At 50.4% G+C, this 15440-nt stretch overlaps 1 protein-coding gene across 1 annotated transcript in view; it reads left to right on the forward strand.

The window, feature by feature from the left end:
* The window catches only part of Ltbp2 (latent transforming growth factor beta binding protein 2), an 85303-nt gene that overhangs the window by 39197 nt on the left and 30666 nt on the right, over window positions 1–15440 (forward strand). Inside the window, exons 4-8 of the mRNA XM_038336584.1 lie at window positions 1045–1235; window positions 2164–2334; window positions 2775–2981; window positions 3655–3941; window positions 4474–4576. Of these exons, the coding sequence (XP_038192512.1) occupies window positions 1045–1235; window positions 2164–2334; window positions 2775–2981; window positions 3655–3941; window positions 4474–4576 (959 nt within the window). The remainder of the gene's footprint in view (window positions 1–1044; window positions 1236–2163; window positions 2335–2774; window positions 2982–3654; window positions 3942–4473; window positions 4577–15440) is intronic.

Here is a 15440-nt window from a genome sequence, read left to right on the forward strand (position 1 = left end):
TTTGCCCACGGAGCCATCTCCTGGCCCTAGAGGACTATTTTAACAGGAGAAAATATATCACACGTGGAAGATTTTCCACAGTGAAGACCAGCCATCTGAAAATGCAATAGGAGTATGTCTCTCAAGCTGTGAATCAAATCAACTGCCACAGGCCAGGGAAAATGATAAATAAGGGGGAGATGTGTGATTGTATAAAATAGGGTATAATGGTAAGTAAAAATATTGTATCTACAGCTGATGATAATCTTATAAAATCATATATGTGAACAAAGGTTGGAAAAATAGGCAAAAGTATCTGCTGTGTTAGGATGGAAGATGATGAATTATTTTTTCTCTTTCAATATGGTTGTTCCATTGTTTTTATATTAATTAATTAATTGGGAGATTATCCTAGGCTCTGCCCCTGAATGACCTATGCATGTGTATTTGATATTCACCAATTCCACATAGTAATTTACATAGAGGGTTATCAGGGAAAGTGGCCGGGCTGGGTGTGGGGAGGCACCTGTCATCCCAGGACTGGGGAGGCAAGAGGACAGTGAACTTGAGGCTGACCCTGGACAAGCTTCAAAGGAAAACTTTTTAAATAGGGCTAGACACATAACAGTGATAGAGTGCTTGCCTAGCATGCGCATGTTCCTGGGATTTATCTTCCGCACTGTGGATAAAAATAGCAGGGTTTTGGCACACACCATGGTTTCAGTACTGGGCTGACCCTTGAGTGGCCAAAGACTCCCAGAATGCCAGAGCTACACAGGGAAGTCTGATGCTTCATGTTGTAGACAAGGTCCCGAGGCGCAGAGAGGCTGGGTTTCCTAAATATTCCAATAGGAGTAGGTCCTCCCTCTTAGAAGCCTGGCCACCCTTAGGTTTTTATCTGGGCACTTATACATCCAGGAGTCAGCCGTGTATGCGTCGGGGGAAGGCATCTTAATGGAGAGCATTCTTCTCGCGTAAGTGCTGGGCTGAGGGCGGTCAGACGACAGAGGGCCGAGACATGCTGTTCCTGGAATGCAAACCCCCAGGTCATGGTCCTCTCCACAGGACCCTGAATGGCCTCAGCCAGACCCGGCCCTTGCAGCAGCACACGGGGCTGTCCAGGACTGTCCGGCGTTATCCAGCCACCGGGGCCAACGGCCAGCTGACTTCCAACGCCTTGCCTTCGGGACCAGGACTGGAGCTGAGAGATGGCATCCAACCGGGATCCCATGTGAACCACCTCTCACCCTCTTGGGGTAAGGTCACCCTGCGTCTGGACCTAGGAGAACAGAGCATCTAAATCTGACCCATTCTTCCCCCACCGCTGCTCGCTCTCAAAGGACAATGCTGTCATTTTGTCCTTCGCTTTTTTCAGCCGACCGACAGACAGTGTTGATGCACTTGCTTTGTGCCAAGTTCCAGAGCGTCAAACTAATCCATCTGAACCCTAGGACTTTGACAGCAGTCTGCCATCTCCTGCTCTGTCACCTCTGCCTGCCTTTGCTTCCTCCATATCCGGCTGGGGGCCTCAATTCCCTGACTCAGGCATTTCCACATTATCCTTTCTGCAAACGCCAGTCCTGGACCAGTGCAGCCAGCTGCTTCTTCCAGGAAACCCCCAGCGTTTCTGACACAAACCACCACACACACAGCCATCGTCTGCAGCCCTCACTTCCTCCTTGATGTTTTGCTGACATCCTCAACCCCTGCTAATGAAGCTCGTAACCGAATCTCCCAAACCTGATTCTAGCCATGCCTCGGGCCTTCTCTGCCTCTATGTCCCCTAGGGACCCCTTCTCTGTCCGGAGCTATGTTCCCCTCCCTGTCGTTGTGCTCAAGGCTTGGGGCTGCATTTTTCGGCTGTGTAATGAGGGTGCCCTGAATATCACTCCACCTAGGTCCAACCGTGAAATGAAATATTCGGTAGACATGTGAGAACTGCCCTGCAGTTTTGAGTGGCTCCTCTGGTTGCAGTACATCACACCGTGCACACAGCACGAGCTTACGGGGGCATCTCTGGGCACTTCCCGACACGCTCACCCTACTGTGACTGCAGGCCTGTTGTCCGGGTCTTAGCAGGTGCTGCATGCAGGATGCGCTCTCACTTGAAGGGTCTTTTGCGCCAGGCTTGGAGATCAGGGTTATGCTCTGGCTCTGTCCAGGACCCAAGCCCTCTCTCTGCAGGGCTGAACCTCACCGAGAAAATCAAGAAGATCAAAGTCGTCTTCACTCCCACCATCTGCAAGCAGACCTGTGCCCGCGGGCGCTGTGCCAACAGCTGCGAGAAGGGCGACACCACCACCCTGTACAGCCAGGGTGGCCACGGGCATGACCCCAAGTCTGGCTTCCGTATCTGTGAGTCCCCTTCCCGCAGGTGGTCTTGGCGTGGTGGGGGTGGTGGGGGCGGGGCTGCCTCTCGGGGACTCCTTGGTGTGGAACCTCTTGTCCTGTAGCTCTGATGGTTATTATATATATCATGGCAGTGAGTGAATGTTATCCCAGCTCTGTCCCAGCCTGGCTGTGTGACTCCAGGCAAGTCACACAACCTCTCTGAGTCCAAGTTGCTTTGATAGGGAAGAACCAAGCCCCTGCCAGTGCTCTAGGTTACTTTAACGGGCAGGAGAGACATGAGGAGGCTTCTCTGAAAGGCTAGTTATTAATTGTTTATTTTTACTCCAGGGCTTCAAGGAAAGGCCCCGCATTTTAAGGGGTTCTACACCCTGCAAGCCCCCACCTCCCTGCTTACTTGTCACCAACTGGAGGTCAGCTGTCAATCACCTAGAGTGTCATTGTAGATTTCTGCCAGATCCCCTGCCTGAATGGAGGACGCTGCATTGGCCGGGACGAGTGCTGGTGTCCAGCCAACTCCACGGGGAAGTTCTGCCATCTGCCTGCCCCACAGCCTGACAGGGAGCGTCCAGGGAGAGGCTCCCACCACAGAGCCCTGCTGGAAGGACCCTTGAAGCAATCCACCTTCATGCTGCCTCTCTCTAACCAGCTCGGTGAGTGCCAGCAGTGTGGGGCAGCCAGCCTGTGAGGCGCACCAGGTAGAGCGTGTGCTGTCACTGTCGCTACGCTGGGTGGGTACAAGTCTCCACGGCATCCCCTACACATCTGCCTTCCATTGCAGTTCCTCTGTGTGTGTGCCCTGTGCTGGGGAAGACAGCGCAGCTTATGACCCCCACCCCCCAGCCTGGGCAATAGAGGGGGAAGGGGTCGGGGTAGAATTCTACATGTATTTCATTTCCCTGCCTTCGGTTAATAGGTGAAAAATTCAAAGTACAAACATACAGGATTCTATAGGATTTGGGAAGGGCCATGACCCCAGAGTGCCTATGAAGGTTGTGTGTTGGGATGACCTTCAGGAATTCACTGACGTGGCTTGTCTGTGGTCCGATGGTACTCAGGGCTGCACACAGCCACAGAGGAGGTATCAAAAAGAACTGTGTAGCTTTCATTGCAGAGCCTTCCACGGAGGAGTTACCACTTCCTCCCGTCTGGGGCGGGGCATTGTTCCCTGTTCCACAAGACAGGCAAAGAAATGGAAGGGGGCTTTTGGAGACTCACACGGTCTGGAGGGTGACTGCCCGACCTAGGGTGGTGAGCGCTCTTTATAGGGCAGAAAAATGAGGTAGTGGCCTGCTTCTTGGCTCTGACCCCAGCCCTTCTGCCTAGCCTCTGTGAACCCCTCGTTGGTGAAGGTGCATATTCAACACCCGCCTGAGGCCTCTGTGCAGATCCACCAGGTGGCACGGGTCCGGGGTGAGGTGGATCCTGTGCTGAGGGAGAACAGTGTGGAGACCAGAGCCTCTCATCAGCCCCTTGCCAGCCCAAGCCACAGCCACTGGGCCAGCAACAGTATACCTGCTCAGGCTGGAGAGGCCCCTCGGCCACCGCCCCCAGTGCTGTCCAGGCATCAGGGACTTCTAGGCCGGTGTTACCTGAGCACTGTGAATGAACAGGTGAGGACAAAGCTTTCATCTCAGCTCTTCAGGTGTCCAGGACAGCTATGGCTCCCCAGTCTGTAGTTCTCTCTTTCTTCTTCGTTCCATTTCCCATGTGGGTGAATGCACAGCACAAAAGTACCTGAGTGGGTTGGGGGATGCAGTTCAGTGGGTAGAGTGCTGGTCTCATATGCTGAAGGCCCACAGTTTGATCCCTAGCAGCACATAAACCAGGCCTGGTGGTGCATGCTTGTAATCCCAGCACTTAGGAGTCAGAGGCAGAAGGATCAAAAGCTTAAGGTAATCCTTGGCTACTAGTGAATTCAAGGCCAGCCTAGAGTCTCCGTCTAAAAGGGGGAGGGTGCTGAATGTGGAGAGGCGGGGTCTCCTCCCTGAGCCACCACGGAAGGGGGCCACAGGAGTCCCTTGTAGAGGAGCTGTCACCTAGAGTTTGGACTCAGAAAAATGCTGGCTTTCTGTGAGCTGGGGCTAGGACCATTGGCTCATGGACAGCAGCTGTCCTAGGAGGCGTCTGTGGTCTCTTTTCCAGTGTGCTAACCCCCTGGTGGAGCTGACTTCTCAGGAAGACTGCTGTGGCAGTGTGGGGGCCTTCTGGGGGGTGACCTCATGTACTCCATGCCCACCCAGACCAGGTAAGAATGGGTGCCAAGGTGGAGGGCTATGGGGAAGCGCTCTGTCCCCACACCTCAGCAAGGCCAGGCAATATTTCCAGATATACCTCAAGGGGCCACTCAGCCCTTCTGCCCAGCAGCTGGGTCTGTGCTCAACCGGACAGTCTCTGTGGGGATCCCACTTTTACAGTAGATTATATAGGGATCGAGACAGTGATGGACCCCTTCCATCCTCTCACATACACCCATGCCTAGGCCCCAGGAACCTAGAATGTCTCCCTCCTTTCTCTGAGAGCCTTAGGCCTCCTCTTCCCCTCATAGACCAAGGTTAAGTGCCTGTCTGAAAATGCCTTTACCTTAGGGTGTGAGAGCCCAGTTCCTTGTCCCCTTTTATGATTGATTAAAACTCGACACATACTCATTCATTCATTTGTTCATTCAGCACATATGGGCAGGATGCCTGTTTGTTTGTTTGTTTCTTCAAGACAGGCTTTCTCTGTGTAGCCCTGGCTGTCCGGGAACTCACTCTGTAGACCAGGATGGCCTCAAACTCAGAGATTCACCTACCTCTGCTTCCCCAGAGCTGGGATTAAAGATGTGTGCCACCATGCCAGGCTTAGCTGGATATCTCTTATGTGCCAGGCACTGAGGATTCAATCAGCAAAAAGTCACTGACACTGCTCCTAGAGGTCTTATTCTGTCGTCTGGAGGGGTGATCAGGTGCCTGACCTAAGTATGGCTTCTGCCTACTCAACCTGTCTCCCCACCGCCCCCCCCCCCCCAGGCCTCATTCCTGGGCCTGGGCGTGGCTTGTGTTCTTCTTACCTGTCAGCAGTCAGCTCTGTGAGCTGGTTTTGTGGGGGGCCTGGAGCACAGCCCAAAGGTGGGAGGAGCAGGGCTGTCCCCAGCTTCAGACTCAACAGTGCCACGGTGACTACATCTTCCACACTAAACGTGAGTGCAGATGGTTTCACAGTACGGTGTGTTTCTGGGAAACCGCAAAGGGTGGTATTCAGCTCAGACTTTAGCATTCAACACACGTCAGGAGCCAGTCTCTGACCTGTTTGCTCGTCTCTCTCTGCCTTGGTCCCCTCCCTTGTGAAGTCTGGCACTGAAGGGTAATAGTGTCAGCCTTACAGGGTTGCTTTGGTTATTACATGAGAGGGACCACATGGTATATGTTATAGATGGTGCCCCATAGCTACAATTCTGTAACTGCAGACTCAACCAGTTTCAGGTGGTCAAAATTTTCAGGGCGGTGAGATGGCTTAGCAGGCAAAGGCACCTGCCACTAAGCCTGACAACTTGTATTCAATCCTTCACGGTGGAGCCCACATGGTGGAAGAGCCAACTTCACGCCTTGTCCTGTGACCTCCACACAGCCAGTGTGATGCTCACACACTCACGCGTATACGCATGCCCATACGCAAAAATAAATGAAAATGTAATGAATTTAAAAAATACTTAAAGGACCATCCAAGTTCCTGGAAGTAAAACTTAAATTTGCCTCTCGCGGCATCCGATGCTGAACCCACATGAAATGAAGCACTTGCTATGTGATCATGTGCTTTCGTAGCCTCCCCTACTCTGTAATCCTGTGTCCACCGCAGTCATGTGACCTCTGTTCACCTCACACCTCGTTTGCTGTATAGTCGGGTCTCTACTGAACACACAAGGCTTTTTCTTGTCACAGCCCCTAAAAACTACACAATGCTAATTTTCACATAATTTACATTGCATAAAATATTATAATCAATCTAGAAGTGACTTAAAGTTATGTGAGAGGATTCCCATAGGTTCTATACTAGGTCTTTTGTTGTTGTTGTTGTTGTTTTGCTTTGTTTTTCGAGACAGGGTTTCTCTGTAGTTTTGGAGCCTGTCCTGGAACTAGCTCTTGTAGACCAGGCTGGCCTCGAACTCACAGAGATCTGCCTGCTTCTGCCTCCTGAGTGCTGGGATTAAAGCTGTGTGCCACCACCGCCTGGCTCAGCCTGCCTCTTCTCTTCAATGTCCTATCTACTGGTCATGGGATTTAAGCAGGAGCAGAGGGCAGGATGCAGAAGTGCAGGCTGTAAGGATTGCTGTCATCAGTGAGAAATCCTTGGCCTGATCCTCTTAGTAGGGGCTGGAGGGCACAGTGACCATAATACCAGTTCTGAAAGACATCCTCACTTGGAAGGTGGGAATGAATGAGAAGGCCAATGTTTGTGCTTCAGGGACTGTTTGCTTGCCGGTCTGCCCCACTCATGGTCTGGACTGTATGCCAGTCTTGTGAGTTTAGCCCACTGGTTGACCAAGGACCCTGATCCTAGCAGAGCTGGCCGTCTTTGACCAGTGAGAGTCTGGACTTCAGCCCCAATGGCGATGGGAGAAGATCTCTGGATCAGTTACACTACATGTATGTGGCAGTGCAAAGCACAGGCTGAACCTCCATATGCACAGTTAAAGCTCAGATCTTTCCCTCCATCTCTCAGGTGGTGCCCCAACCTTCTCCCACCCTCCCCAGTGTTTGGCACAGCTCAGCAAGCTGGGCAGCAGGGTACAGACCCTGGAATGGCAAGCATTCCAGCATACTGAGCAAGAAATAACAAAGACCAGGGCAACGTAAACATTTCCAACACATGAAACTGCAGCAGCGCCCTGCTTGGGGAAGGGGCAGGACATTAAGGAACCTTGTTCGTGCTGACAGTTTGCCAAGACCTCTAGCGCCACACCTTGCCCCCAGAGCTGGCAGGGCTGTCCCTTTAAGTGGCACGCCAAGCAAGCTACTGCGCAAGCAAGCACCGGAGAACAAAAGACGCTGCTGAAGGAGTTTGGGGCGATGTTTGGCCAGAAAAGAACATTCTCATCGTTCGCACCTTTACTTTTATTTCTCCTCTGATAAAATGGGACTCTGTCTCTGAGGGGAAACTTTGTCTTCCCCAGCAGAGTCAAGTCATGATGGCAGCAACAGAATGGGAAGCCTGGGACCCACATGACTCCATGACTTCCCCCAGGTCATTGCCGTCTTTCAAAGCTCCAGGCCCGACTGTGGAAGATAGTCGCTATAGAATGCTACTATTTCTTTTTCTTTAAGATTTATTTTATTTATTATGTATACAGTGTTCTGTCTGAGCATATGCCAGCAGGCCAGAAAGGGGCACCAGATCTCATTATAGACGGTAGAGAGCCATCATGTGGTTGCTGGGAATTGAACTCAGGACTTCTGGAAGAGCAGCCAATGCTCTTAACAACTGAGCTATCTCTCCAGCCCCCAATGCTACTATTTCTAACATACAAAGGACTGCCTTGAAGTCACAATTCCAACAGCGCAGACAATTCCTTTTTCTTCCGAAGGAATTTCAGAGCCCTATTCCTCAGGGAGATGGCTCCAGGAGTCAGCCTAGACCCACTGTGAGCCCCTCCTTTTGCCTCCTTCTGAGTGACTGATACAGCATGTCCCCCTGCGACCTCTGGGATTTAGCTCCAACCCTGCCTTCCTGACCCCTTGGGAGTTAGTACAAGGTCCCAGCCCAGAGTCTCTTCAGTGTCCTGCCAAAGTCTGGGAACACACGGCTCTCAAGAGGCACTCTGATTGAGGCCATATTTTTGACTTTCCATATAAGACAGACATCTGGGTTAACTGGAAAGTTGGCAGCTGCCTCATCAGGCTTGGCACTGGCTATGTCAACCCCAAGGCCCCTTTGCTGGAACAGGCGGGGCTGGCACTACTTGCAGTGGTGGGCTCCAGCTGTTTGCCACGAAAATGTCTTTCCATCTGCCTGGCCTGGGATGCATTTACCTCAGAACCCAGGCCCCCTCTCTGGTTCTCGAGGGACCGAGGACTCTGTCCCTCTGTCCTCCAGGAAAGACAGCATCTTGTGAACATTAATGCTGGCCACTTGCTGAACTGTCATCTTACCTGATTGTCTCATTTAATTGGCACAAGCACTAGCACAAGCTGGGGATCTTAAAGCCTGCATAACAGATGGAGCAATGCAGCCCCGAGAAGGCTGAAGAACTCATCTACGATTGCAGAGAGTGAGGGCCCTTAAAGCACGGTGTGTCTGGTCCTTATCGTCCTGGGAAGACCTGGACCTGCTTGCAGGAAACACAACCTAGGGGACTAGACTGGGAAGGAGTATGCGCGCCAGCCTCATAGCCTATGAGTGACTTGTGCGTGAAGGATCTTGCCCATCAAGATTGGCAGGCAGGCCAGTTGGCAGCGTGTAACCCAGGCCTAAGTGTTAATGGAGGTATGCTCAAATAATTGCCCTAGACAGAAGGAGGGAGGCCATTTCCGAGGGGTTCCAAGGTGAAAAAAGTAAAAAGGTAGATGTTTCTGGGAAGCAGAGCTCAGCTGGAAACTGAGAAAGGGTGCGTCTTACTAGAAACTGCAAATGCCCGGCAATAAAACGCCCTGTGCCTGGAGGTACCAAGATCCTTCCTGCAAGTGGTACACCTATCAAGAACAGGTGTTTCAGAGGGGGGAAGTAGCTTGCCTTGAGAGGACAGGGGTCTATGTGTGTGACTGAAGGTTTATCGCCAACTCATTGAACAAAAGCTTTGTCCCATAAGGAGTGTGATGGGGTAGTTCTGTGATGTCATTCCTGGGGAAAGTTGTGTCTGTGAGGAATTGTGGAGGTTTGGGCAGAGAGCCTTAGGGCAAGTTACAGCAGCAATGACAGTATTGTCGGTGTCACCTTTAGCAGCTGTTTTACTTAGAGCATTTTGAAGAACTTCGTATTGCAGTGAATCCTAATGATGCTTGCAGGTGTCATGGAATACCATATCCATCGTTCAGAAGGACATGACGCCTAAGTCCATCTTTTCCTGCTTCTAGCGCTCTGTAATTCACTGTACATGGATTTCTGGAGCTCTGGCTTGGTATTTAAAAGTTGGAGGACCTCAGCTTGGAGAATAGCTGTAATGGGGTAGGGTTTTTCTGTTCTCCGGGACCTGGGTTGAGACACTAGTCCCCTGTCCTAGAGAAATGGGATGTAAATTCCAGTTAAGCTGAGGAATTATTATCTCTGGCTGGGTGCTGTTCTGAGAGCTTCTTCCAAAGGATTGGAAGCTGCCTGGGCATTGTGTCCCAGGCTTAGCTAGCTCCCACCCTGCTTTGCAGGGGCGGGAATGTGATATGTGGCATCTCTGACCTACTCTAGGAAGGGCTGGAGCCTGGATGACTGGGTAGACTGGGTGGCACTCTCCACCTTGGTATTTGTAGTGACGATGGCCCTTGGGCCTCTCCGAGGAAACAGATGGGGGCCATCTTTGAGGGAAATGTCCATTCTCATTGAGGGGGTCATGGCACTGGACCAAAGAGAAAGTCCGCATCGTGTTCAGTGTGATCATTGCTAGGATGTAGTGGCTGCTGTGCTCAGGGACTCACAGGCTTAGTTAGAGTTTGCTTTAATTCCACAAGAAAGAGCTTGGTATCTTCCGTATCGGCTGCTTCCTGTTGTTGTAATAAAGCACCATGATCAAGAGCAACTTAAGGGGAAAGGAAGGAAGAAGGGAAGGGAGGGAGAGAAGTTGGGAAGGATGGAGGGAGGGAAAGAAGAAAGGAGGAAAGAAAGAAGGGCATGGCAGGGGAAGGAAGGGGGAACTGACTCCTGGGATTGAGCCAGTTTTGAAGATCTTTTCGACAGCCATTGTTTCAGCAAAGCGAGTTGTCACAGCATCCCTGCAAACTAATTTCCACCCCCTCTTCTACAGCTGAACTACAGGCCAAAAGAGAGGAGGAACAGTGCTCCGAATTGGAGCCGATCCAGGAATTCACTGTGTGTCTGGCTGTCCTGGCTGCCATGTACTCTCATACCGTTTCTCCCAGAGGAGTGGAGTTGCCCTCCAGCATACCCAGGTGCCTGAGGTGTGCAAACCCGGGGCAAGCCTCCAGCCAGCTCAGAAACCCACGCTTGGCCTTCCAGGCTAAATATGAGTCTATTCTTTGGGGGAAGCAATGCACCAGGCACCCTCCATAGTTCCCTGCTGTGGGCACCTGTCATCACAGGCCAACACCGGCATGGTGTAAATAGCCCTGTGGCAGACATGTCTTCACTGTCTCCTCCCGGCTCTGCTTGGGGAATCAGGGCCAAAACTGTCCCAGCAATTAGTTTGTCTTTGTTGAGGACTCCTTGGGGGGGTGGGGTGGTCCCAGAAGCTGAGGGATGGAATGAGCAGGACAAGACAGACTACAGTCATGGGTGGTCTGTTCTTCTGCCCCATCTGTGAGTAGCAGGAAGAGCAAGAGATGAGCAAACGTAAGGGCAGTGACCAGAAATGCCACATGGCCATTCCTCTCTATCTGAGCAATTACCCACACCTGCCCTACATGGTTCAGATGTTTAGAGTTTGAGTTGATCCTGACTGGGCCCCTTCAGAGAGATTTCAGTTTTGTCTGGTGTCAGACTACCGACTGTGAGAACACTGAAGGCCCCGTGTCCTTGGCATGTTCACCAGAGTCACATCATAGCCACCTTCTGTGTTTATTTATTTTTATACGTCTGTGTGTTTTATCCGCTTGTATGTCTGTGCACGTCTATGCATCACCTGCATGCAGTGAGTACCTGGGGAGGCCAGAGGAAGGTGTTGAATCCCTAGGGCTGGAGTTACAAACACTTGTAAGGCCTCCCTGTCAGTGCTGGGAATCGAAGCTGGGTCTTCTGCAAGAGCAGCAGATGCTCTTAACCTCTGAGCCACCTCTCCAGCCACACATAGCTACCTTCTCTTTCCAGATCTCCCGATCACAAAGCCTCTCCTCCTCTGACCTGGTGTGGTTCTTCACATTTCCCTCGGATGGCTCTGAGTGGTGATTCAATATGTCGTACACTTGTCAAACATCTGATGAGATCTTCTGGCCTCCTGACCATCCTGACACTTCGTTTCCCTTTCTTTTCCTGTTCCCCTGCCCCCCCCCAAGTGGGGGAAGGTCCCCAGGAATGGTGATAGCCTTCCTGCCAGGATGATACAGGCTGGTATCTTCCTATAGCCTCCATTACACCTCAGAGTTCTCTGTGTGCACAGTCCCTGAGGCTTGCCATGGACTCATGGGTCCATGCATGTATTTATCTGAAGTGGTAGATGGCTCAAAATTTCAACTCTGTAGCCAGTCCTCCAGCATTCATAACGCCAGCTCCATCCACCCACTGGCTGACCTTAAGCCTGCTTCCAGTTTCTGTTCGCTTCCACTCACTCATCTGTGAGACGGGAGTAAGGATACTAAGTACCTGCAAGGGCTGTTATGGGGAGTAAATGCATTGCTATGTAAAGCCTTAACAATAGGGCCTTGCCTGCAGCAAGTCTGTCCTGGGCTTGGTTACCGTTATTTGTTTACATTTGGTCTGGGGCTCTAGACTACAATGGGTCCTGGTCACTAGAGATGGGGTCCCTGTCCTCACAGACCTTAGACAAGGCCACAGCACATGTTAAATGCTATGAGCAGGGGAGACTGGTACCCTGGGAACGTGCAGAAGGGACCCCTGCCTCCCTCGCCGCTGGGAGTCACACAGTGCAGTGACTGCTGCATTCTCACCCCAGACCACGTGGCCATCTGAATTTCTGCTTCTTCTCCCAAGGAGATTTAAGCAGGGTTTCCAGGAGTGGTGCTAGTCTTGGCATCACAGAAGCTGGGAACTAGCCCTAGGGGTTATTCTGGAAGGTTGAGGAAAGATATAGAAATATATGAAAATACCTAGTTTGACACGGAGTCTGTTGGCCAAAACTGGGAGATCCCATAGAGATAGTAGCTGGGCAGTTATTTCTTCCTAGAAACCTGCCTTCAGGAAGCACTACCAATCCACTGTTTTCTCTTCACCCCGGCGAGAGGAGAGTCTCCTTCCAGGACAGGGACATTTTAGAAGGAGCCCACGCTTCTGTGACTGTAGCCAGGTCCTCTCAGCTTACATGGCGTGGGTCCCAGCAGCTGGTTCACACCTCTAACCTAGCTCTCTCCCTTCCATCCCAGTTGCCCAGAAAGCATAGATCTGCCTGACTTCTCTTTTGATGTCTAGGAGGTGATGCTGTCCTGGCCTCTGCCATATTGAAACCTGCTTGAGAAGGTGCTCCTCTCCTCGCAGCCTCCATCCCTCCTTCCTTTCCTCTTCTTTCTCTCTCTGTCTCTCTGTGTGTCTCTGTCTCTGTCTCCCTCTGGCCTTTGTGGCAGAAGTCTGCTTTCGACCCTGACTCAGCTCTTGCCAGTCTCCTTACCTCCCTGAGCTGTGCTTTCCTGCTCTGAAAAGTGGGGGTAAAACCCCTTCTTGACTGTTGGGATAGACAGAGAGGACGGCATGGCCCAGTGTCCTCGCTGCTCAGGCATCCATCACACAAACGCTAACTTGGCGTTACTCCTCAGCCCTGGCAGCCGCTCTGCAATATTCTTTCCCAGCTTCTGCTCTTCGCAATGTCTGCCGCCCGCATCCAACCCGCCAGTCTTCTGACTTCTCCTGACAATGACCTTTCACTTGCCCTTCCCTTCTGTCCTCAGCACATACCATCAGGCCCCAGGCCGGGGACATGTATGTCCCCAGCTTCAGTCCCATCCTTCTGTCTCACTCTGTGTGTCAGAATCCACACTTAGTCTGAGTGGTGTCCTAGTCCAGACCTTCAGCCTCACGTGAAACTTCAGAGAAAATGGGTCAAGTCATTGAAAAATTAGAACGTCAACTTATATTTTTTTAGTAGTAAAGAAAGCATTAAGCTTTACTGGTTTGTGTGTATCTGCATTTTATCTGTCTACATGTCACATTGACACGTGTCTTGCTTGGCATGCAACATGTCCTGGGGTGGGGTTTCCAGGCAACTGGCACTTCATGTGTCTGAGTTTATCATGTTACAATTACTGTGGTTCCGATTGCTCTGCTTCCTGGACTTGCATATTGCCTGGCATTAACTTCATCAGTCTTGCCTGCAAGTATGTCTGTATGCAGGAGTCAGATCCCCTGGAACTGGAGTTAAAGACAGCTGTGAGCCATCATGTGGGGTGCTGGGAATTGAACTCAGGTCCTCTGGAAGGGCAGTCAGTGCTTTTAACCTCTGAGCCATCTCTCCAGCCCCCTAAATCGGTCTTGACAGAGCAGAGGAATGATTCTAGAAAACGCCTGCTAAGAACCTGTGGCCCCAAGAAACTACTAGTGACACAATCACATGCAGTCCTGAGAATCACAGCACTGACACTGCGTAATGACATGTTATCAGTCATTCATGGCCTATCATATATGATGACGTGGATAGCGAAAGCTAACTGACTAAGAAGTCTATGTGAGATGCAAAACTGTTTCTGCTCCCATTGATAACAAACCTCGCCCTAAGTACCATGAGAAGTGGCTAATAAGTAAAAGCTGTGCACTCAGAAAAACATTTGCAGAACAGGCATGCACGGTAGCACACACCTAGATTCCTAGAACAGGCACGCACGGTAGCACACACCTAGATTCCTAGAACAGGCACGCACGGTAGCACACACCTAGATTCCTAGAACAGGCACGCACGGTAGCACACACCTAGATTCCTAGAACAGGCAAGCACGGTAGCACACACCTAGATTCCTAGCGCTGGGAGACTGAAGCCGGTGGGGAGAGAGAGTTTGAATCTGCACTACACGGTGAGACCCTGTTTTAAAAAAATCAAAAGAACGGGGCAAGAGGAGTTGGGAATTTAGTGGTAAGTACAAGGCCCTGAGTTCTGTCTCCTCAAACTTGGCTGTACAATTGAATGAAGGCGTCAATCCTGCTTCCTCTTCTTCTTGAGAAAGAAAGAGAGGATCTTGCTGTGTAGACTAGAGTGGCCTTGAACTCACAGAGATCTGCCTGCCTCTGCCTCCTAATTAAGGTGTGAACCACCGTGCCCAACAAAATTACATTATTTTTAAAAAATTATGTTTAGTTACGTCTTCGTGTGTCTATGTGCTGGTATATGCACCCGAGGGACTGGAGAGGCCGTAGAGGGCGCTGGATCCCCTGGAGCCAGAGAATCAGTTCTCTGCTTCCTGTGGCTCCTTGGGACTGAACTCAGGTTGCAGGTTAGGTGGCAAGTGTGTTGAGCCACTGAGCCATCTCCTTGTCTCTCTTCTTAGCTCAGGAATTATCAGCTCAAGTTCTCCCTCCCTCCACCTCCCTCTCTCATCAGTGCTGGGGATCAAAGGCAAAAGGTGGCCACACTCACTGGGCTGTCACTTTAAAACAATGTTTTCCTTTTGTTATTTAGTATCAAGAGGGGCTTTTCGTCTCTGTGAAGTAAGGGGGATGTTGTGAAATCAAAGCAGGATGTGTGTTAGCATCAAAATACTGATATCATTTCCTTGTTGGTCAATCTGCATTCAGATGCCTCCTGTGTATCTATAATCGTTTCCAAATAAAAAGTTAATAACACAGACAAAGCATGTTTGACCATATGTTGTATTGCAAAATGTGAATGTGGTAGAGTGTATGCTACATATAATATTATAGCTATATATGTGGTATAAACTCATGAGAATTTTTTTAGTATTTAAAAAAACAAATTTGTTTTTGTTATGTGAGATGGGGTCTTGTGCTCTGTTTCAGACTGGCTTTGAACTTGAACTTCAGTCTCCTGGGTGCTGAAATTATGGGTATAAAGCATCACTCAGTTTCTAAAAATATTTTCTTACTAAAATATATATGTATATACTGTACACAATATGATATTTTAAAACGAGAATACATTGTACATTAGCCTCAAAAAACAAGGTGGAAAGCAATCAAAGAAGACAGTCAACACTGACTTCCATCCTGTGCATGTGCCTACACAAACATACACCCCCATGCATCACGCCCACATGAACATGTACATATGCCACACACACATATGCACAGACATAAAATATGTGTATTGCTTTGTACTGATATGCGTGCTAATAGGCTCAACTGTTTTTGTGTTTATTTTG

Source organism: Arvicola amphibius, chromosome 7, assembly GCF_903992535.2.
Source record: "Arvicola amphibius chromosome 7, mArvAmp1.2, whole genome shotgun sequence".
Classification (NCBI taxonomy): Eukaryota; Metazoa; Chordata; class Mammalia; order Rodentia; family Cricetidae; genus Arvicola; species Arvicola amphibius.